This window comes from Panicum virgatum, chromosome 2N, assembly GCF_016808335.1.
Source record: "Panicum virgatum strain AP13 chromosome 2N, P.virgatum_v5, whole genome shotgun sequence".
In the NCBI taxonomy this organism is placed as follows: Eukaryota; Viridiplantae; Streptophyta; class Magnoliopsida; order Poales; family Poaceae; genus Panicum; species Panicum virgatum.
Window position 1 is genome coordinate 8,927,141 of NC_053146.1, and position 20,266 is coordinate 8,947,406.

Here is a 20,266-nt window from a genome sequence, read left to right on the forward strand (position 1 = left end):
CCGATGAACCTCCACCTGTTTCTACTTCTGAATTTTATGTTCCTCAACCATCGGCAGCATCTCCTACGAGTCAACCTCAATATGGGATGCCGATGAATTATTTCAGTGGTCAAACTGTTACACCCACGTACACTGATTCTATTATGAGTATTCCTGGTTCGGCCAACATTAGCCGAACAAACAAGATTGTTCAGTACACACCACCAGAAATCTCCAGGAACTCAGTGCCACACATTGGTCTTATCTCCGATGAGATGTTCGACCGATATGTACAACGTTGGCAAAACCGGCAGAGACCGGTCAGACCGGTATACCCGTCCGGTCAGACCGGTTCCCCCAACCGGTCCGACCGGTCGTACAGACCGGTCCGACCGGTCCATCCGGTCAGTATGTTCCAAACCAGCGTGAGGTATCTACACCCACACAGCCAAATTCTTCGAGTAATTTAGATAAAATGCTTACTGATTATAAGAATGATTTGGCTAATTTGCTTAGAGAAAGTTTTGGAGTGGATGTTAAAAGCAAAACCCGCACATACCAAAAGCCGTATCCTACTTCGTTTGATTCGGTTGCATACCCTGCTGGTTTTAGGTTGTCTGAGTTTGTTAAATTTAGTGGGGAAGATACTAGAAGTACTTTTGAGCATATTAGTCAGTATCTTGCCCAATTAGGAGAAGCTGGTTCAATAAACAAATTGAAAGTGTGTTTATTTTCTTTATCTCTAACTGGAACCGCTTTCTCATGGTTTTCATCTTTGGCACCTAATTCTATTGGCTCATGGGAATAATTAGAGCAGAAGTTCCATGAGCACTTTTTCTGTGGGCATGATGAGCTTAAATTGTCTCACTTGACATCGGTTAGACAATTGCGTGATGAATCTGTCAATGTTTACATAAGATGATTCCGTGATAAAAAAACCGATGCTTTAGTGTGAATATTGCAGAAAAATATTTAGCTAATTTGGCTTTTAATGGCTTGCACTCTCACATCAAAGAAAGATGAGAGGGCTATGATTTCTTTACCGTTACTCAGGTGCATCAAAGAGCTATGGCTATAGAAAGCCGAAGCAAAGAGCCTCAAGAGTCTCATAGACATCATCGTTCTAGTGTGCATACTTTAGAATGCAATTCAAATTTTCGGACGATGAGTCTAAAGATGTATATGCTGCTGAGTTTGTTTGGCCATCTCAAGCCAAACCATTTACTTGTTCTGCTCTTAAGCCGATTCACAAAAATTGGCAGGATGAAAAATTTACTTTTGATGTATCCAAGTGCGAAAGAATATTTGATGAGTTATATAGGATTGGATACGTCAAGATGTCACATACTTTACCGCCGCTTGAAGAATTGAAGCGGCGAGCATATTGCAAATTTCATAATACTTTCTCGCATGCCACTAATGATTGCAATGTGTTACGTAGACAAATTCAATCGGCCATTAATGAAGGACGATTGGTTATTCCTAATATGCAAATTGATCAGAATCCTTTCCCGGTGCATATGTTGGAATTGAATAATCCCAAAGTGTTAGTTCGGCCAAGTCAAGCCGAATCGACAAAAGGAAAAAATGTAGTTATTGGTGCTGAAAGACCTGAAAAGCAGCTGACATTACAGACCTCTCAAGGCGCAAAAATACTCGGGGGGCAAGACAAGAAGAAGAAGGCCGACAACAAGTTGACCGGTCTGACCAGCCATAGCGGCGGTCTGACCGGTCATGAGACCGGTCTGACCGGTGCGCCCAGTAAATCTGGGGACTCCTCCAAAATCAAGACAAGACCGAGTTTTAAGGAACTCTTGGCCAAATATGAGAAGGAAGGGAGTGCTCAGAGACAGAAGGGGCGACCAAACGAAGTCAAGGATACGGGATCATTGTCAAGACATCAAGAGCAATCGAGTCAAGGTAATTATACTTCATCTAGTGGACCGATTGCTCCATGGTATTGCTGGTATCCTTACTTTTATACACCTATGGATTATAGTAGGATGCATATGCAATCATATTATATTCAATATCCTCCTATGTATCCAAATCATGCATTACTACAAAGACCGATTGTTGCTAGCAATAATCCGGTCAAGCAAGATGTTGATTGCAGCAAAGAGAATGAGAAGAGCAAGGAGCAAGATTCAAAGTATTTACAGCCGAGGTGGTGTCCCTCAGACTTGTCTCATACTCAGAAGCGAAGGCTGCAATGTATGCGCAAGAAGGAGGCAATGGAACAACAAGTGGAGGCCGTGCCAAAGACGTCAGCGACAATGAAGAAGGTGTGGCGGCCCAAACAAGTTGTTTCAACATCGACTTAAGCAAAACATGGCCGATAATTGTTTATCGCCTTTAGTACAAAAAATGGCCGATATAGTGTTAATCATCATCCTTAGATAATTTTGGCTCAGAAAAATGTTTCTTGGCAACCAAGCTTTACCAAAAAATAGGGGGGCATATGTTGACAGCCAAAATTGGCACCAACCGGTCTGACCGGTCGAGGCACTGTGTCCTGTCTGGCAGGGACCGACCAGTCTGACCGGTAGGTCCGACCGGTCTGACCGGTACAGGTAGAGTTCGAGTACAACTAGGGTTTTTCATAGATTTAGATCTGTAAATAGGATTTCTTGTGGGATAAGTCCACCCCACCCTATAAATATAAAGGGTCACGGCCGATTAGGGAATCCAATCGAACAAAATCAATACAAACTCTACTTTTTATCCTCTTCTCCAAACCCTAGCTTTTCCAACCCCCTCTGCTGTTCTTCCTTCGTCTCCGTGACGTTTGAAGTCGTTCTAGGTGGCCTGCCGATCCTAAAATAACCCTACGTGCGCGTACCCTGACGGGGTCCCTCCCAGGTTTGCGTTCGTCGGCCGTCGCCGATTCTTACCGGCGACTGGTCTGACCGGTCCCTTAGACCGGTCTGACTGCTCCACGCAGGAAGAGCTGCATCCTAGCTTATCCAATTTTGCAGCTTCAACATTTGGTTCCTGTTCATATTCTTTATTGGGAGTTGGTGCCGTCATAGTGTTGCTGATTGGGATAGTTTCTTGGGGAAATAAATCCATCATCAACTCTTCCATTCCATTATAACCTTCTTCTTCAGTTATTTCATAAGAGCCACCATCCTCTTCAATTTCTAAATCTGTCTCAGGCTCACCCAAAACTTCTTCATGATGATACCAAAATCTATAGTTTCATATGATCCCAAAGATTTTAAGATGGGAATACACTTCCCCACGAGATTTGGAGTATGTATTGCAGCATCTAGATGCATGGACATTTAATTTCATCAGAGCTACCTGTCCTATTAAAGGCATAGTCCAGAAACTTTTTTACACCAGCCAAATAAATATCTTTTTTGGAGATGTTCCCATCTAAACATTCCTCACTGATACGTTCATCAACTAAATCCATCCATGTCTTACTTGGTGCCATCTAGTGTTTTATATCTGACTACCTAGCTACCTGTACCAATATATATGGAGTCAAAACAGAGATATCTATCATTTACCAGTAAGATTTTAATTACGAAAATCTTATTTAAATGAACAAGACCAAATGTATCAGTACGCCTAATTGTTATTGATAGACAAGCAACTGGGCATGAGAGCCAAAAGGAGCGTGAATAATTATCAGATCAAACAATGCACTTCGCCCCTTTAATTTTCTGAAGTAGGAGCCCATAAAAATTGACTAGGGAGATGGCAATCAAAACTAACGGACCTGCAGGACGGATTGATAGTCCTAGTTGGAGAAACTGATGACGTTGGTCGGAGGTGCCGGCAATGGACGGCGGGGACGGCAGGGGCGCTGGCCGGAGGTCCTGGCGACGGGTAGCAGGAACGGGAGGGGCGCTGGCCGGAGGTCCCGGCGACGGGTAGCGCGGACGGCGGGGGCGCTGGCCGGAGGTCCCGGCGACGGCGGGGACAGCAGCGGCGCCTGCTGGAGGTCGATGGCGATGGAGATGCAAGAAAGGGAGCAGTAACCACACGGTCGCTTGGGATCCCTACGGCCTATGATGACCCGGCGAATAGATAACTACGGAGTCAATAACTGATTCTATTAGATCAGAAATATTTGCGCCAAAAACAGAGCTGTTTCATTGAGTCAAAACAGAGTATTTTTTTGGAGACGGCCAAATCAGAGCAGGAAATTTTGGCATCCCGCTTTTTTTCCCCACGATCCAAGGTACAGCAGCCCAGTTAACGACCACACAAGCAGCAGGACAACGACAGGATTTAATTTCGTCGTCGTGTTCACTGTATAAGCCTTGGCCCGATGTGGAATACCACACGACGACCACATATTATGCGTGGTCGCTAATTTCTGGTCGTTGTAGGTGGTTTCTCTTGTAGTGTTCTAGTTTATTTGATTCAAGCTTCACACTCTCTTTATATATTCTTTAGCACGTTGCACTGTGACCCGGATAGTCCGGGTTTCCACCCGGATAGTCCGGATAGCCCGGAGTATCCGGACCAAACTCCGGACAGTCCGGGTCACCTGTTACTGATCTGATTTTCTAAGTGTTTTAATTTCAGATTTAGCATATTCACCCCCTCTAAGCATCTTCAGATCCTCTCAGGACCCACATGTCAGTGACTCATTGACCCCACATGTCAGTGTGACAAGGGTGTCAAATTCTGAAAAACTCACGAATTGAGATCCAAGTTCTGAAATTTCTTAAATTCTTATGAGGGCAGCTGCTTGGTTTATACGACCATGACAATTAAAATTCAAAATATAATGTACTTCTTGATTTTTTGAATAAAATAAAATTTATATTCTGAACTTAGTGATTTGCTTTTTTTTATCTTTTGTGACTTGCTGTTGGTTGAGTGGCAGAACTCCTGATAATCGCAAGAGAACTACTGATGATGGGCACCGACGTTAAACAGACCGCCTGATCGACCGTACTTGACATACAGTATTGCATCATCCATTCAGTACCGATCCATTCAGTACAGTTCCTAACACCAATGATCCCGGGAGATCTGCTAAGAACAGGGTCTGAAAATCGTTTGCACTGTACGCTTTTCTTGGTTAGAACTTTGAAAACACTTGCCGCTATATGTCAGTTCTTAGGAGGAATAGACCTGATCCTGATCGACCGTAACTGTTGGTCAGCCTGAAGATTGCTCTAGTCCCGAGCGAATTGCCTGATGATTGATCCAAAGTCCACTTCGTCCACTACTGTATGTTTGGAGTACGACACAGAAAAAATGGCAGGCATAGATATTTTGGTGAAGTTTGAACAGAATTTGATAGACTAATATACAAATTTCACATAAAAGAGGTTCAACTTTGTCAGCTCAAAATCTTGAATGCAGCCTCGATACCTGGGTCTATCAGCCCGTACCACTAGCGAAAACCTTGGTGGCAACAACTCTGATGGGGAGAGCTCCTGACATGCAGTCTGATTGTTAGCCAGACAGTCTGATCGTACTTCAGTGTTAATGTCAACGATCAGGATAGATTCAGACCGTTTGATCTGAACCGTGAACGTCTCTGCTTCCACAGGACGCATTCCAAAATAGAATCGAGAAAAAAAAAGTGAAGGATTTGATCCAAATTGCGGGCACGCAAGGAAGATTAGGTGTAAACTTGGTTACAGTGTACCAACATGATCTTGGCTCTTAGCACTCATGTCACGGCCCAACACATGCTGTCTCACCCAAATGCTTGTGCTGTTGGGACTTCATTGAAGTATCATATGTTTCCGTAGCAGTAACTATTATTGGCAGATTCTTTCCGCAATGATTTGTAATTTGTAAATCCAGATTATTTCAAACAAAAAAAATCAAGAACAAAGTATCATTACCTATAATTCAGTTCTGTCAAAGATATGTTTATTATTTGTCCGGATATCATAACCAGGTAGCAGACTTTCTGTACCTCATGGCAAGGAGTATATCTACTGTGATAAAATCTTATGGGGAAATAGCATCTAGTTGCATGTTCCTACAAGTTGCACACTCATTATTGCCAATAGAAGCAGCAGTTCTCATCTGGAGTCAATAGCTATTATTCAGTTGACAAATTCTATTCCCGTGAATGGCTCCCCTGCATGAAGCTGGAGGGCTGTCACCAACAGACTGCACAAGGCAGAGCAAAAGTTAGATGGAATCGGGCCACAAAAACAGGCAACGACGTGTTTGCAACATTAAGTACTTTCTCCATACATCATAAGGCAATATGCAATAAGTGGCAACGGTAATTTGAATATAAAGTGCATTATAGAAAATGTATATAAATTGTAGAGTCCATTTTGTCACCCACTACCATGAATTGTTATTCCATTGACACAAATGTATATATTACAAAACTGTAAGTAAATAGAAATTGTAGGATTATTGAAGTTGAACCCACAAGGAAATTCACGTGCACACACAGTTGCACCAGCACAGTTGTACACCTGTGCGTGCTCACAGTATCATGAAAGACCTTCATGACAGTACCTTTTATATTCAGAAACAGGTTCTTGTTCTGTGATACTTCTAATTGTGCAAAGAGGATTCTTTTCCCTATGGCGTAGTGTTTTCATCTGAACTATGGAGACTTTACAAACATGTCATCTATCGAAGACACAGAAATTTAAATGTACAATTCATACTGATATTTAAATGTATTACTTGACAGTACTCAAGAAAAATTTATGAGAATTAAGTAATGCAAAGTAACATGGGCCTTGCAAGGCACAAGAACAAACCTTTGCCATCGTTCTGTAAGAATATTCGGTGACTCCAGCCACGTGTGGTGTTATAATAACATTTGGGAATTTCAGAATAGGATCCTCTGGATCAAATGGCTCCATCCAAGCCACATCAATGCCCAAACCAGCTAAATGACCTGATTTGAGGTGATCAAACACAGCATTGTAGTCCAGTAGGCGTCCTCGCGCAATGTTGATCAGATATGATCCCTACGTAAATGTAAATGTGATTCAAGTTAATCCATTGAGACATCCACAGCCACAGCGTAATGATTATCCAACATTACTTTAATTTTCTGATCTGCAAATGATTATCTACTAAAGATGTCGTCAGCAGATAGATGAGCAACCCACAAATCTGATATCATGGTGATTTATGTTGAAAACAAGCATTTACCTTTTTCATTGATGAAAGGAACTTGTGATCCACAATTCCAGCCTGCAAAAATGATTACACCCTAATCAAGTCAGGTAGAGGCCATCTGGAAGAAATCAAGAGAAAAGTGCATCAAGAGAAGTATTAACTGTTTCGTTGTTCAAGGCCATGCATGTTATAACAATGTTAGCTTCTCCAGCAAAATCATACATATCCTCTGGACCACCTTTCTTGTCAACCATCTCATCAACATCTGCGCACTGGAATGTTTTAGTGAAGTGGAACAGAACAGAAAGTATTTATACACGGTGCTGTAGCTTACCAAATGGCAATGTATCTGATGACCAATTTCTTTTGGTAGCAAGAACCTTTACTCCAAAGGGTCTTAGCCTCTTGGCAACTTCAACGCCAATGGCTCCAAATCCTAGGACAAGGACCTACACAGTATAACTACAGGAATGGGATATTTTCCCACGCAAAGTAGGCCAAAGAAGCAACAATGTAGACACCACGAGCATACTGTTTTGCCAAATAATGTTTCTCCAACTGGAATGCCAAGGTCTCTCCGATTCACAGCAGTGTCCATCTCCTTCTGCAAGGTAAACGCCCAATGTTAAACCATTGGGTAGTCCATATGACAGGCTTGGAATTATGATTATCTAGTAAAGATGTCCAAATAACAAAAGCTAGGAGGGTATGACTATGCATCCTCTACAGTATGTACATGATAAAACCAAAGATTAGTTCAACGGCCTGAAATTTTGGTTACTAAAATAGGTAGAGGACACACCTGAACTAACACCTACTCCCTGTGTTCCCGTATAGATGTCACTTTGGTATACACATTCAAACCTTTAAACTTTGAATACTATTACTATTGTAAATTAAAGTTTACAAAGCGAAATGATACTGGTTGAAGTATCATCCATTTTCCATATGATTTATACTTCGTATATTTGCTTATCTATTATTTGAGAAGTCAATGATTAAATTCTTATGTCAAATTCTGTAAAAATGTTGAGGACGCCATCTATTCAGGAACAAAGGGAGTAATTTTACAACAGTAAACAATGTCCAACATATTTTTGCAGCAATACATTCCTTTATACCTCAAAAAATGCATTCTAACCAAGTTATGATTTATGAGGGTATGATAATATAAAATAAGAAAGAAGTTCGAACGATTAAATTACTTCTCCTTAATATCCAACTGATTGATTAATTTCTTATAACGAACTCTATTTTTCTTTGCCAAATAAGCCAGCAAATGTTGGCGTTTTCCAAAAGACTTCGCAGACCTCTTTCCGATGAAAAATATTTTTTGTGTAGTTCCAAATGTGAAGCAAGTCTCCGCATGTTATTGGTGAAACTGAATACTTGAAATTCAATAGAACCCTTGTTTTCTTGTTTTTCTTCTTTAACCATAAATCAGTCTCTGCTAGATTTCGTGGCAGCTGCCTAAGTGGAAATAGAAAAGGGGGGATGCACCATATAATTGTTGCAAATTTCAGACCAAAAGTTTCACTTGGAATTTTTTTGTTTGGACAGAACTTGCAGGCCTGAAACTCAAAACTGGTAGCTAAAAACATTATTTCTTTATTACTCATCTATAGAATACCAAAAATTTTAAACACAGGTTGAATGAAGGACCTAGTGCTGCACAATAATTACTTGCTTGCATCCATCAATCCAGGGCCACCAAGGACTAGTCATGATAACTTGAGAAGTGTACACATTGTAATGTTTACGACAATAAAATTGGCGCTACTAGTTCTTAATGTTCATCGAAGAGAAGCTTCGGAAAACTAAAACAAAAGAAGAGTACTTCCAAGATGCATATGGTCAAAACTACTAGCAATACAACACATACTTGCTTGCGCAGAAGACCCAGAGTAAGATAGATTGCCATTTCTGCACAAGAGACTGCGTTTCCTGTTGTACTTCCAGGTATCCGTGCAACTTTGATGTTGTGTTCAGTAGCAGCATTTACATCAACACCTGAAGAAAAGTGTGAATTTAATATAAGATTGGCTAGTAAAGTTGATAGATTGAAAAGACCAGATATCACCAGAGTTCTAATCACCTTCTAACCCAACACCATACTGCATTATAATCTTCATCTGAGTTGCCTTGGCAATGATATCTGAATCTATACGCTGATTTTTTACTACACATAAATTATAGTTTTGAATAACATCAGGTACTTGATCAAGACCTACTTCATCGACCTGCAAAATGCATGGACATAGTCATATTTGACTCTCAGAAAAAGGCATGCTCATTTCTCAATACCATGAAGAACCCACTGTCAAACTACTGCATTAGAATATAAGGATTCAAATTTTTTTTCATGTTATCAAAATGGAGGAAATAGACAATGAAAAGCACAGACATGGCACACCTTATTCCCAATAAACATGAACACAAGGAACCAGTGACTGTACCGTCTACCATGTACAATGTGCAACTAACCTGAATGAAGGGATAGTCGTGGAGATACTCTCTGGTGTAATTAGTAGCAGCAGGCCAATATGGGCCACAAAACAGCACCCGTGTGACAGCGCCAAGGCCATTGCTCACACTTGAGTCACCCATGTTCGAATAATGGCCTGTAATGATGAGGAAAGCAATCAGAACAAACAATATTGTGTGAAACCATAGACACCATTTACCTCAAAGAGACTGAAAATCATCATGAAGACCTCACAAAAATCCATCCATCTATTGGGCTTCCACAAAGAAGCGATTGTTTTGCATCAAGTTGCTAGAATTGCAAATGATGCATGATTCTATAAAGACAATTGAACTGATGTGTTTTATTAGAGATAAAATTCCAGAAAGCAGTAACTCATATTGGACCACCTGCTGCCAGGTACACAGAAATCTCATCCAGAACAGATTTTGTCTAGCAAATACAGTAAAACTGGACAGGATTAAGAAAAGAGAAGAAAGGGAGGAACTTAAGACTAGTGCTGGTAGAAAAAGAAAGTTAAAACAAACGGGAGGGAAAAAACAGAGAGATGAAAACGTAGTTAACTGAAGAAAGGCACATGCTTCACGATGCGCATAGTTTTAATGACTTTACTAGCTGTATAATGCTACAAGCACAAGAACACAAACTGATCTGAACTGAACCTACTCATTCCCTTACTAGCAGCACAACGGCAGCACCATGCATCATGTACTCTGCAAACCGTGATATGCAGACTCAGGCAAACTGTTTATTTACTCATTGGTTCTCTTCGGTCTTCGCGAGGACGCTTATACTAGTCACAGGCATTCCAGCCGATTTCTTGTCCACAACTCAGGGCCATCCGATTCCATCCACGATACGGGCGAGGTACCTCCCAAAAGCCCAGCCCGAAAGCGAGTAACTAGCAGCCGGGGGGGGGGGGGGGGGGGGGGGGTCCAAGAAAGTGGTGGTGTAAGTGTGTAAGTTGGGGGGTCGGAAGCGGAGCCGTACCTCGCTGCGAGGAGGAAGGCGAACACAGCCGGCGGCGGCGCGCTGGGGCGGGAGAAGGGAGGACTGGAGGCGGAGCGGCGTGCGAGTCTGGCTGCTGCTAATCTCCTCGGCTCCGGCCGTATAGGAAGGGGAGAAGAGCAGGTTCCGCGCTGGTGAGGGGCTTGGTTGGTGGACAGTGACGTGGCTTGGTTGGCAGATTCCTCGAGAGAGGAATCTTGAAGCTTTTGCGTAGGATCTCGAGGACATCGACCCCGCCCAGCGTTGTTGATGTTCTCCATCATCTCCCATGTCAGTTCGGCCGAGAATTAATTTGCATTGGCAGCGTGGCGATCTCTCCTTCGTTAATCCCTAAAAAAAAGACTTCTCCTTTGTTAATGAAGTGATATTTATTTAGTGGAAGATTAAAAAACAGTGTCGTGTCACGGTATGGGTTGTAAAGGACTTTAAATTTAACTTATATTATTTAAAAAGTGTTTAGGAGAGCTCGGCTCCATCGAAAAAATATCCAAACAGTTCAACCAGCTGGGTTATGAAAAGGCTGGACTTTAATCTTATATAATATTTAACTAAAAATATACAAAAATCAATTTGGATGGTAAAGAAACCACTTAGATCATTGCCCATTACACCCCTAGTCACCTGATATATCAAGCCTCAAGTAGTGCATACAGCATTTTTTTTTTGGGAGTGGATGTTGTGCATGCAGCTAGCACACGCGCGTACGCATGCTTCATTGAAAACGTACGTTACTAAAATATCTCATTATCTCTGCCTTACAGTTACAAGGCAAAGAAAATTGCATATCAGATGATGATATATATAGCAAGTGCCGTTCATAATGAGCGTATTTATAGATATTGACCGCTAACTATTTTTTTAAGGTGACCGCTAACTAATTATAAAGCTTAAAATTTGATCATGAGGTAGGCCGGCCGGCTTTGGGTTTTGGTGCTTGGGCGGCGCGATTCTTGTCAAACTGCTGGCCCATTAGTAAGACCCGTTTCGTGGGCTGTATTGGATGGAATTCGTTGGCTGCCTGGATGTGTAGCTGATTGCGTCGGGTGCGGTCTAAAAGCAGATTCTGTGGACTGGGTTGGGTTGGGTTGGACTTCAATCATTAACAGGCCCAATTGATATAGATGTTAGCTTGGGCCAAGCCCCCACATTGCTCGATGTCGATGCCAACAATACAAAACAAAGTTAGTTCTCCTAGTCTTTGGCCAGCCAGCGCAAATGCGTAATCGCAAGAAAAAAAAAGAATTCTTTGGCCAGCAGGCAGCTGCTGATACGGTGATATCGCTCCGGTCATACAGCAAGTCAGAAGGGGGAGAAGAGCAGGCGCTGGTGGTGTGCGTATACCACTGCTGATAAACCTCAAAATAAGCAATATTCACTGTACCGACAGCACCTCCTCGAGTAAAGGCTTTCACCGCAAATTGACCAAAATAAGGAGCAATGGATTTTACATGTAAAGAATCTGTTGACGCAAGATTAGTCAACACACAAGCGCTAGAACGCGCAGGATCGCAACGATTGCAACCAGACGAAGTCTCCCGGCGACCGGTCAGACCGGTCGCGCCAACTGGTCAGACCGGTTGGGCGCAGAGAGCTTCGCGAAGACCTAGAACCTCAAGCTCGGGAGGGACCCCGTCGGAGCTCGAAGATCTAGGATTGTCTTGAGGTCGGTAGGCCACCCAAGATACCTTTAAATGCCGTCGAGACGAGCAAAGAACAGTATGAGGTTGGAAAAACTAGGGTTTGGAGAAAATAGAAAAATAGTAGATTGATTGATTCGATTGGGTAGAAGGACCTCAATCGGCCGTGGCTTTTTATATTTATAGGCCGGGGAAGATGTATCCCTTCCAAATTGAGTTACAAACGGATTTCATAATTCAAACCCTAACTCTACTCGGACTGCACAGGACCAGACCGGTTTGACCGGTCGGCCTTCGGTAATGCCAAATTTGGCTGCCAACATATGCCCCCCTGCTTTTTAGTGAGCTTTGCAAACTAAAAAACAAGTACCAGTACACAAATTCATACAGAATATACAAGGCTAAAAAAACAATGCTAAGAGTGATACTCTATACCGGCCGTCTTCGCTCTTCAAGTGTCTTGCCACACGCTGAAATAGTATTTCTTCAAGTATCTTCCATTAAGAGTCCTTGGAAGACGCTCTCCTTGCATCGTCTCCACCATATAAGAATTCCCAAAGATAACCTTGATGATCATGTACGGTTCTTCCCAACTTGGCGACCACTTGCCGAACTTATTGCTCTTTGTCCTAAGAGGTAATATCGTCTTCCAAACCAGCTCTCCAACTTGAAAAGATTTTGCTCTTACCTTCTTGTTGTAAGCTCTAGCACCCGAAGCTTATTCTTCTCAATTTCCTTCAAAACTTGCATCCGCTTGTCGCTTACTTCATCAATATTGTCCATCATCAAGTCATAGTAATCAACAGTAGAAAGGTCATTTTGTTTAGTCAATCTATAAGCGTCCAGATTCACCTCAACGGGCAAAACGGCCTCTTGACCATAAACAAGCTCAAAATGAGTAATTTTAGCAGTACCATGTCTAGATATACGATGAGCCCACAATGCCTCAGATAGAACCTCATGCCACCTCCTGGGATTCTCTTCTATCTTCTTCTTGATGAGCTTTATCAAGATCTTGTTACTAGACTCGGCCTGACCATTGGCACAAATCTGCAACACCACCACCTCCATAGAGTCCTAGTGAAGCTCCCAAGCCTAGCCCTTCCCTCCCTACCTCGCTGACGCGCCGCTGTCACGGCACAGCGCCGCCGCGACCCGCCTGCTCCCGTCGAGCCGCCGCTACAGCCCACCCCAACCCCAACCAAGGCAACCCCGAGGTAGCCTTTGAGCTCCTCTTGCCTTTCCCCAATAGGGCCCCCACCTCCGGCGAGGGAGCTCGCCGGAATCCGGCCGCCCCCTCCCCTGTTCTCCCTGTTCCCCAGCCAAGGGCCTGGTTGCAAGAATCAAATTATTCCAGGGGCCTTTCTGTAAGATTTAAAGTTCTTTTCTTTTTGAACTTTGAAAATTCATAGAAAATGGTAGAAAAATCAGAAAAATTTGAAATAAATTTTGTTTGGTTCCTTGTGTCGGTGTTTACCGCCAAGCCTGCTCAGGGATATCCATAGCAGTATGATTTGTAGGTAGGGATCGACTGCTCTAGAACTCGATGGTACAAGGAACACAAAGATTTAGATAGGTTCGGGCCGCAAGTTTGCGTAATACCCTACGTCCTATGTGGTTTGTATTACCTTAGATGTTAAGGATTATTTGGAGGGGGTACCTGCCCGCTCTTATATATCCGGAGGGATAGGGTTACATGGAAAGTCCTAGCCGAGTACAGTTGGAGTCCTACTACAACACAATCGGGTAGTTTCCTTTGTACTGCAGCTAGTTCGATGCCTATTCGGGTAGTTACAAAAGAGGTAAGATATATCCATGAGCTATCCCTTACTCTAGAATATTCTATGTCTATAAGCAGTCCCGCTGTCCCGGCTTTGACAAGCCCCCGAGCTCTTCGTAGCCGAGTCCTGCAGGCATCGAGTACTTGGCTGGGCGTCTTCGAGTACTTCAAGTAGTCAAAACATCCTTCTGGTTGCTTCTGGTCCTTCCTTCAAATACGTCGAGTAGTCCTTCAAGTACTTCCATTTTCTTTGAGGCTGTGAGGTGCTCAAGCCCTGAAATCTTGATCATATATGGTGCGCGAAGTACTCGCGCTCCATATGGAGTAGCCCCCGAGCCTTAGGTTGAATCACAAAATCAGGCTGAGGGTCACTTCAGTCTATTTTCCAAAAAAAATGAAAAATAAATCTCTGATGCCTATATCTAGCAGCCCCCGAGCCTTAAATCAAAATCCCTTTTGCTGCGAGTAGCCCCCGAGCATAGATTTGGAATTAAGGGTTTAAGTCGTGGAATTAGATTTTATCCTTCAGATTATTTGCAGGATTCATCAGATCCGGAATCCGAAAAGACCCCTTTTTCGGGTAAAATCCCAGAAAAATGATACAATTGGATCCGCCACACTGATTGTACCCGAAATAATTTCAGGAATAAAACCCGGGATGTATGGCTCTTTATTCAGTGCTCACATTATACGTTATTGTTTGGAGAATCTGCATTATTGTAGCGTTAACTGCGTCCGTGAATTCTGTCATGAATGCGTCCGTGAAACGTGCACTGTTAATTCACGGGGTCTCTTAGTAAGCCCCTTTGTGGCTATAAAAGGCAGGGGAGAGGTCCTTAGCAGAAGCACCAAAGTGTAGCGACCATGACTTTTCTTTGGTGTTCTTGCTCTCGCCCTCCTGAGATTTGTGTAGTTCTTCCCAGCAAAAGATGCTAGAAGAGAACTTGCGAGTGACAAGAGAAGTCCCTGCAATCTCATCCTACCACTCCCATGCTCTCATTGGATCCATTTTGGACATCATGTCCTTGCATCTTCCAATGAGGCAGGTTCTTTATGGATTGATTGAGTCTAGTTGTGTCATACTCTTAGAGTTCCCAGGTTGAGAGTGCCCAAGAACTGACATCTCTGGCGGGGAAGCTTAATCCTGCCACAACGTATTCTGGGAGAAGGAGAAGTTTCTCCAGAAGATGCTACAAGAATACTTGCGAGGTGATTACTGTAATCTGCCTTCATACTCTTGAAACTTTTCTCGCAGGATACATGTATCATTATTCCCTTGATGGGAATAACAAGTTTGTACTTTGTCACGGCCTCGGGCCGATCTAGCTACAGCAGGCTTCTCAGGAAGCCAAGAAGTGTGCGTGCAAACCCGAGTCGTTTTGTAAAGTTATGTAAAAAGTACTCGAGTTGTAATGTCGAGTAGTTGTACTATGTCGAGTACTTATCCTTGTTTTGGATGTAATCCTAGTTAAGGAAAAGGATGTCGAGTAGTCGACTAGGGATGTGAATGTTTTCTTTTCCAAAATGTAATCTCAGAAAAAGGAATGTCTCTTTTAAATCCCATTATTTCCGTGATTTGCAACGGATTGTTGGCCTGTTGGGTGTTTTTATCATGTTGCCACCGCCATTATAAAATGAAGCAGTAACTTAGGTTTTACCCCACCGGCCGCCACTTGTTTTTACTGCTTCAGATATGTCTTTTCATTCTCGAGCTCCCAGATCCAAAGTTCTTGCTTCATTTTGCTCCCCACTTTCGCACTAGGGTTTCCGCCAGTGTATGCGCGTGAAGCGATCCGTCGATTTCCGGATGGCCCCCAAGAAAGCGACCAAGGGGAAGTGTGTGGCTGCAGAGCCAACCCGTGATGAGGGTTGGAGCACAAGTAAGTGTTCTCAATCTGACTTAGATTCTCTGGTGTCGCAGGGTCTTTTAGTTCCCAAATGTGTTATCCAATGGCGACCTGCCTTGGGTTCAAATCATCCGTATGAAAATACGGGGGAAATCGTTGCTTTCACCTCATACTTGGAACGAGGATTGGGGTTTTCTTGCTCTTCTTTCTTTTCTGGACTCCTGTGCTACTATAGGATCCAGTTGCATCATCTGACCCCAAATTCCTTTGTCCATATTTCCATCTTCGTGCATTTATGCAAAACTTTTCTGGGCATCGAGCCCCATTTTGAGCTCTTTCGCTTTCTTTTTCATTTGAAACCGCAGCCCAATAGATTCATCTTAGATGTAGTAGGGGGCGCTGGTCTCCAACTTAGGCAAAGGAAGGATAGAGTGTATATCCCTTATGACCTTAGTAATAAAGTAATCGAATGGAAACCCAAGTGGTTCTATGTCGAGAACCAGTCGAGAAGTTTTCCATCCATTACTCCCGGCTCTCCAATCCAATGGCCCGAGTGGAATAAAAAACCAGCCGACGAGAGTCAGATCTCTAAACTACTCGCGAGGATTGCCATTTTAAGGCAAAGTTTGTTGACTGGGGAAACAGTCATGTTTGACTGGATGAAGCGAAGAATCCGGCCATTGCAGGCTCGGGTATCGCTTGGATTCTAGTATCAGGGAACAACTAATCCGTCAAGATACTCGAAGGAAGAGATCTCGGATGATGTAGTTTTTAGTCGAATGCAACGACTTCTGAAGAATGTAAATAATATCCCAGTTGTTCCTGGTACATTTTCTGCTGCGAATCCACCGAAGTAGGTACTTGATAAGAGTAGTCGATTCATAGAAATCGAGTACTTTACCATAGTATAAAACTGATAGGATTTGCTTTCTGTAGGAGAACGTGGATCGCTTTAAGAGTAGTCCTTCGCTACCAGGCATTTGTTTGCCCTTTTATTATTCTAATTTCCTTGATCTGTTAATCAAATCTTGGTATGCTCATATGAGATTTCATATAAACAATACTGGTATCCAGATTTGGTTGTGCAGATGAGGCAACATCTGGGGAAAGGAGTGATGGGGAGCACAGCCCCACTCCAAGTGCTGATGCCCAGACTGAGCGCCCAAGGAGTACTCGGTCAGTGGCGAGGAAGCGTAACAGCTCCTCCCATACTACTAGCAACAGGTAAATAGCTAGTTATTTTGCAATCGAGTACTTTCTAGTTGTCGATTTGCAAGTTTTGATTTGTGTTTTTGCTTTTCCCAGTCCGGCGGATAAGATTTCATGGACTTCACCATCTGGGGATGATACTGTGGTGGGACAAACTGTCCCCTCCACCATAGTGGACCCATCAAGTGGGATTGGGGCTACTCATTCATCGAGTAGTTCCGATATAAATAAAACCGTCGATGCGGGTAAGCTGGCCATGATTGCAAAGCCTGCCCGCAAATTTGGCATCAAGGAGTTTGCCCTAATAAGAGCTCCTGCGTAAGTTCTTTTAGAACTTGTATGTGTAGGATCTGTTTTGAATCTAGTAGTTTTGTAACTACTTTGTTTTTGCAGAGATGCGGTCCTGGGAGAGGACGTGGGAGCTGAAAGTCACTCAGCTTCTCAGCCAGGGCTGGATAAGCCCCCGAGTACTCCTGAGATGAGTGCTCGCGATGCGGAGGCGATGGCCAGCGCTATGATTATGGATTCTCCATTGCCGAACTTGGAGAGGGCCAATGAGGAAATCCCAGAAGATGGCGGAAGCGGCAGGCTTCCAGGAGAAGGAGAAGGCAAGAAGCTTCCTGAGGGAGGCGATGATAAACAACCTGCGGAGACCCCTGCAGGTAAGCTTGTAGTGCCTTGTAGAAATGTATCCTTTTGTTTGCTCTTAATGTAATTAAGTAGCATGTTTTTCCTTTAGATTCCCAAGTCACGGGGGATATTATAGGAAGGATTGAAGAAGTGCCCAAGAAGGCTGTTGTTGTGGCAAGTACTTCCCAAGTCATATCGGAAAGTGACTTGTCGTGAGAGAAGGTGGAGCATGCTTTTAAGCTGCTAGAGGTAAGTAGTCGAATACTTTGAGTACTTTTATAGTAGATCGAGTAGTATACTGATCACACTGCGGAGGTCGCAGTTGGAGTAGTCGTAGTTGTCGCCTTGTAGGGTGTTAGCGAGGCGCTGACACCTGAATGCCCTCTTCTGGTTGAGCTGGTGATGATGTTCATAGAGATCTTCTGCTGGATGCTGCTCGTCCAGTTGGACGGTGACGGTCACCATTGGAGGAGGAGGAGGAGCAGGTAGATTCTCCTTGGTAGCGACTTGGGCTTCTGTGATTGCAGGAGGAGTAGTTTCCATGTTGTTGGAAAGGTACTCGTTGAAATCATCAGAATTGTAGTCGTCGAGGCTGAGAGGCTCCGTAGGATCGCCCTCAGGTTCTTCGGCGATACGAACCATGAGTATCTCACTGCAGAGGTCATGAACTTCTTGGTCTTGTTTGCTTGAGAACGGGTCTAAAGGAGTGCTCTGTTGGTAGGGCAGATCCTCTAGCTGTGAGGCAGAAGCATTGGGATCTTGTGCCTTCCTAAAGTACACTGTCCGTCCTTGCGGCGTTGCATATATAAGCAGGTTAGGGAGGGAGTCCTGATTGGACTTGAGGTTCTTAGCCGAGTTGGACTCGACTTGTTTACTATACTAGATTAGGTCGTCTAGTTGTTCCTCCGGATCGGAGGAGTACTCGGATTCGGAGTCGGTTAGCCCACCGATTTTTGAGTATGTATGTTTTGGGTGAGCGAGAAGTGGTATGCCCATCTCTACACGGAGGGCATTCTCGTTCATCCAGTGTAGCCATGATTGAGTAGGAGTTAGCCCCTCAGGCTCCTTAATCCAGGGTTTATCATAGATTGAGTCACTGGATTGTTCTAGGGCCTTGGCTTTTCCTTTTTTAAGCTTGGCCAGTTCTCAAAGAGCGTCAGCATGCTCGATTGGTTTGGCCATGGAGTCCATGAACAGCTCGACATTGTCTGACCACTCTTCAAGATCGTCAAATGGTTCAAAGTTCTCGAGACCGTTCATGAAGCGATCAAAGTCCTGATCGAACTTGGACTCGACAGGTTTCGGAGTCCGAGTGTGAGCAGGTTTCGGTGAAGGGCTCTGAGGTATCCTGGAGATAGACGGTCCCATCCGAACAAGCCGGGGGTTTGTCTCACCAGCTCCCCCACAGATTCCTCCTCCCGATTTAATTCTGCTCTTTGTTTTGCAGAGTGCTTTCAGCCACTTTAATGCAGTTAGCAAGCTTTGACTTTACCTGATTAATCCCTAAGAGCATGTCGCCCGACCTCTTATGCGGCGGGTTTTGTGCTTTAGGGTTCTACTGTAGTGCAGATGGGCTGAGAGCGGTTTCTGCAAGTTTGATGCAGCCCTCTATCGATCGTGAAACTTGATCCACTCCGGCGAGTAGTTTTGAGTTTTTGATCTTAGGGCGTTTGATTGTCTTCAGATGAGCCAGGTATTTTCCAAGAGTTTTGGAAAAGCAAGGCTTTTCGGAATCAGAATTTGTGTCGAACTCGACCGAACCAAGAGTTCGGTTTTGAGTTGTCACGTTTCCTGGGTTGTCCGAGTCGAGTTCGGGTGGAGCTCTTTTCTCGTCGAGATCCACAGACTCGCGGATGCAGGCGAGTTGGGGGGCGGGTTTTCGATTTAGGCGAGTTAGGCATGACAAGGTGGGTGGAAAAGCCCCCCGTTCCATCAGCCGTGCAAGCCCAGGAACCGAAAACAAAAGTCGTGTTTGACACCTTGTGATATACTCTATATGATGATGCTATGAGTCTAGTTTGAAACTATGTGTAGTTGGTTTTAAAAAATACGATTAGTCTATAGATCTTTTTATTTATATCTTTTATTCTGAAGCTATGTTTTAAATGAGCTTTGAACTATGTGATCTTCGGAGCATGTCAAGCTTTTTAAATTTTTTCAAAACACATTGTTGGACCTTAACTCATGCTTTTAAAACTTTTCCTCTCTATATATTGTTTATATCCTAAAAGATTTATTTAAAAACCTTTTTGTGGTCTGTTTTGAAATAAATCACCTTTTCTTTTTCTTTTGACTTCAAACCATGTTTCTTAGTATAGTTAGTTTATGGAGTTCTTTATGTTCCCTTTTACTCCATAAATGACTGCCCAGTAGATAGAAAATGAATGGTTGTTTTCTTGACAGGAGTTTTGATGAATGATAACTTTTTAGTGAAGGAAAGCTATACTCAAGCACTTCACTAATTTACTTTTACTGCATTGCATATGAAAATAACATCGTTAGTAGACGGAACGTACGAGTTTATTCAGGAACCAGATGGGGATTTCTCTGAAGCTCGGACCAACGTTGAATTAACTGAAGCCCCAAACTCTGATTCGGAAGAACTAAAGTC

General features: G+C 43.4%; 1 protein-coding gene across 1 annotated transcript; it reads right to left on the minus strand.

Annotated features, from left to right (window-relative positions):
• Nucleotides 1-5,780: 5,780 nt before the first annotated feature.
• On the minus strand, nt 5,781-10,728 carry LOC120659680 (hydroxypyruvate reductase-like). The gene is made up of 10 exons (XM_039937895.1): nt 10,535-10,728; nt 9,544-9,680; nt 9,155-9,299; nt 8,942-9,069; nt 7,592-7,663; nt 7,394-7,508; nt 7,221-7,324; nt 7,093-7,134; nt 6,693-6,905; nt 5,781-6,078 (listed from the first exon to the last, which is right to left on the minus strand). The coding sequence occupies exons 2-10, from the start codon at nt 9,664-9,666 to the stop codon at nt 5,998-6,000; spliced, it is 1,023 nt and encodes a 340-aa protein (XP_039793829.1). The 5' UTR covers nt 9,667-9,680; nt 10,535-10,728; the 3' UTR covers nt 5,781-5,997.
• Between the last annotated feature and the right edge of the window lie 9,538 nt (nt 10,729-20,266).

Coding starts and splice junctions, on each gene's coding strand:
- LOC120659680 (XM_039937895.1), bottom strand. CDS start 9,666: ATGGGTGACTCAAGTGTGAGCAATGGCCTTGGCGCTGTCACACGGGTG. Junction 9,070..9,154: donor GTATGGTGTTGGGTTAGAAG/GTGATTAGAACT, acceptor ACTTTTCTTCAG/GTGTTGATGTAAATGCTGCT. Junction 7,664..8,941: donor TGGGTCTTCTGCGCAAGCAA/GTATGTGTTGTA, acceptor TTTACCTTGCAG/AAGGAGATGGACACTGCTGT.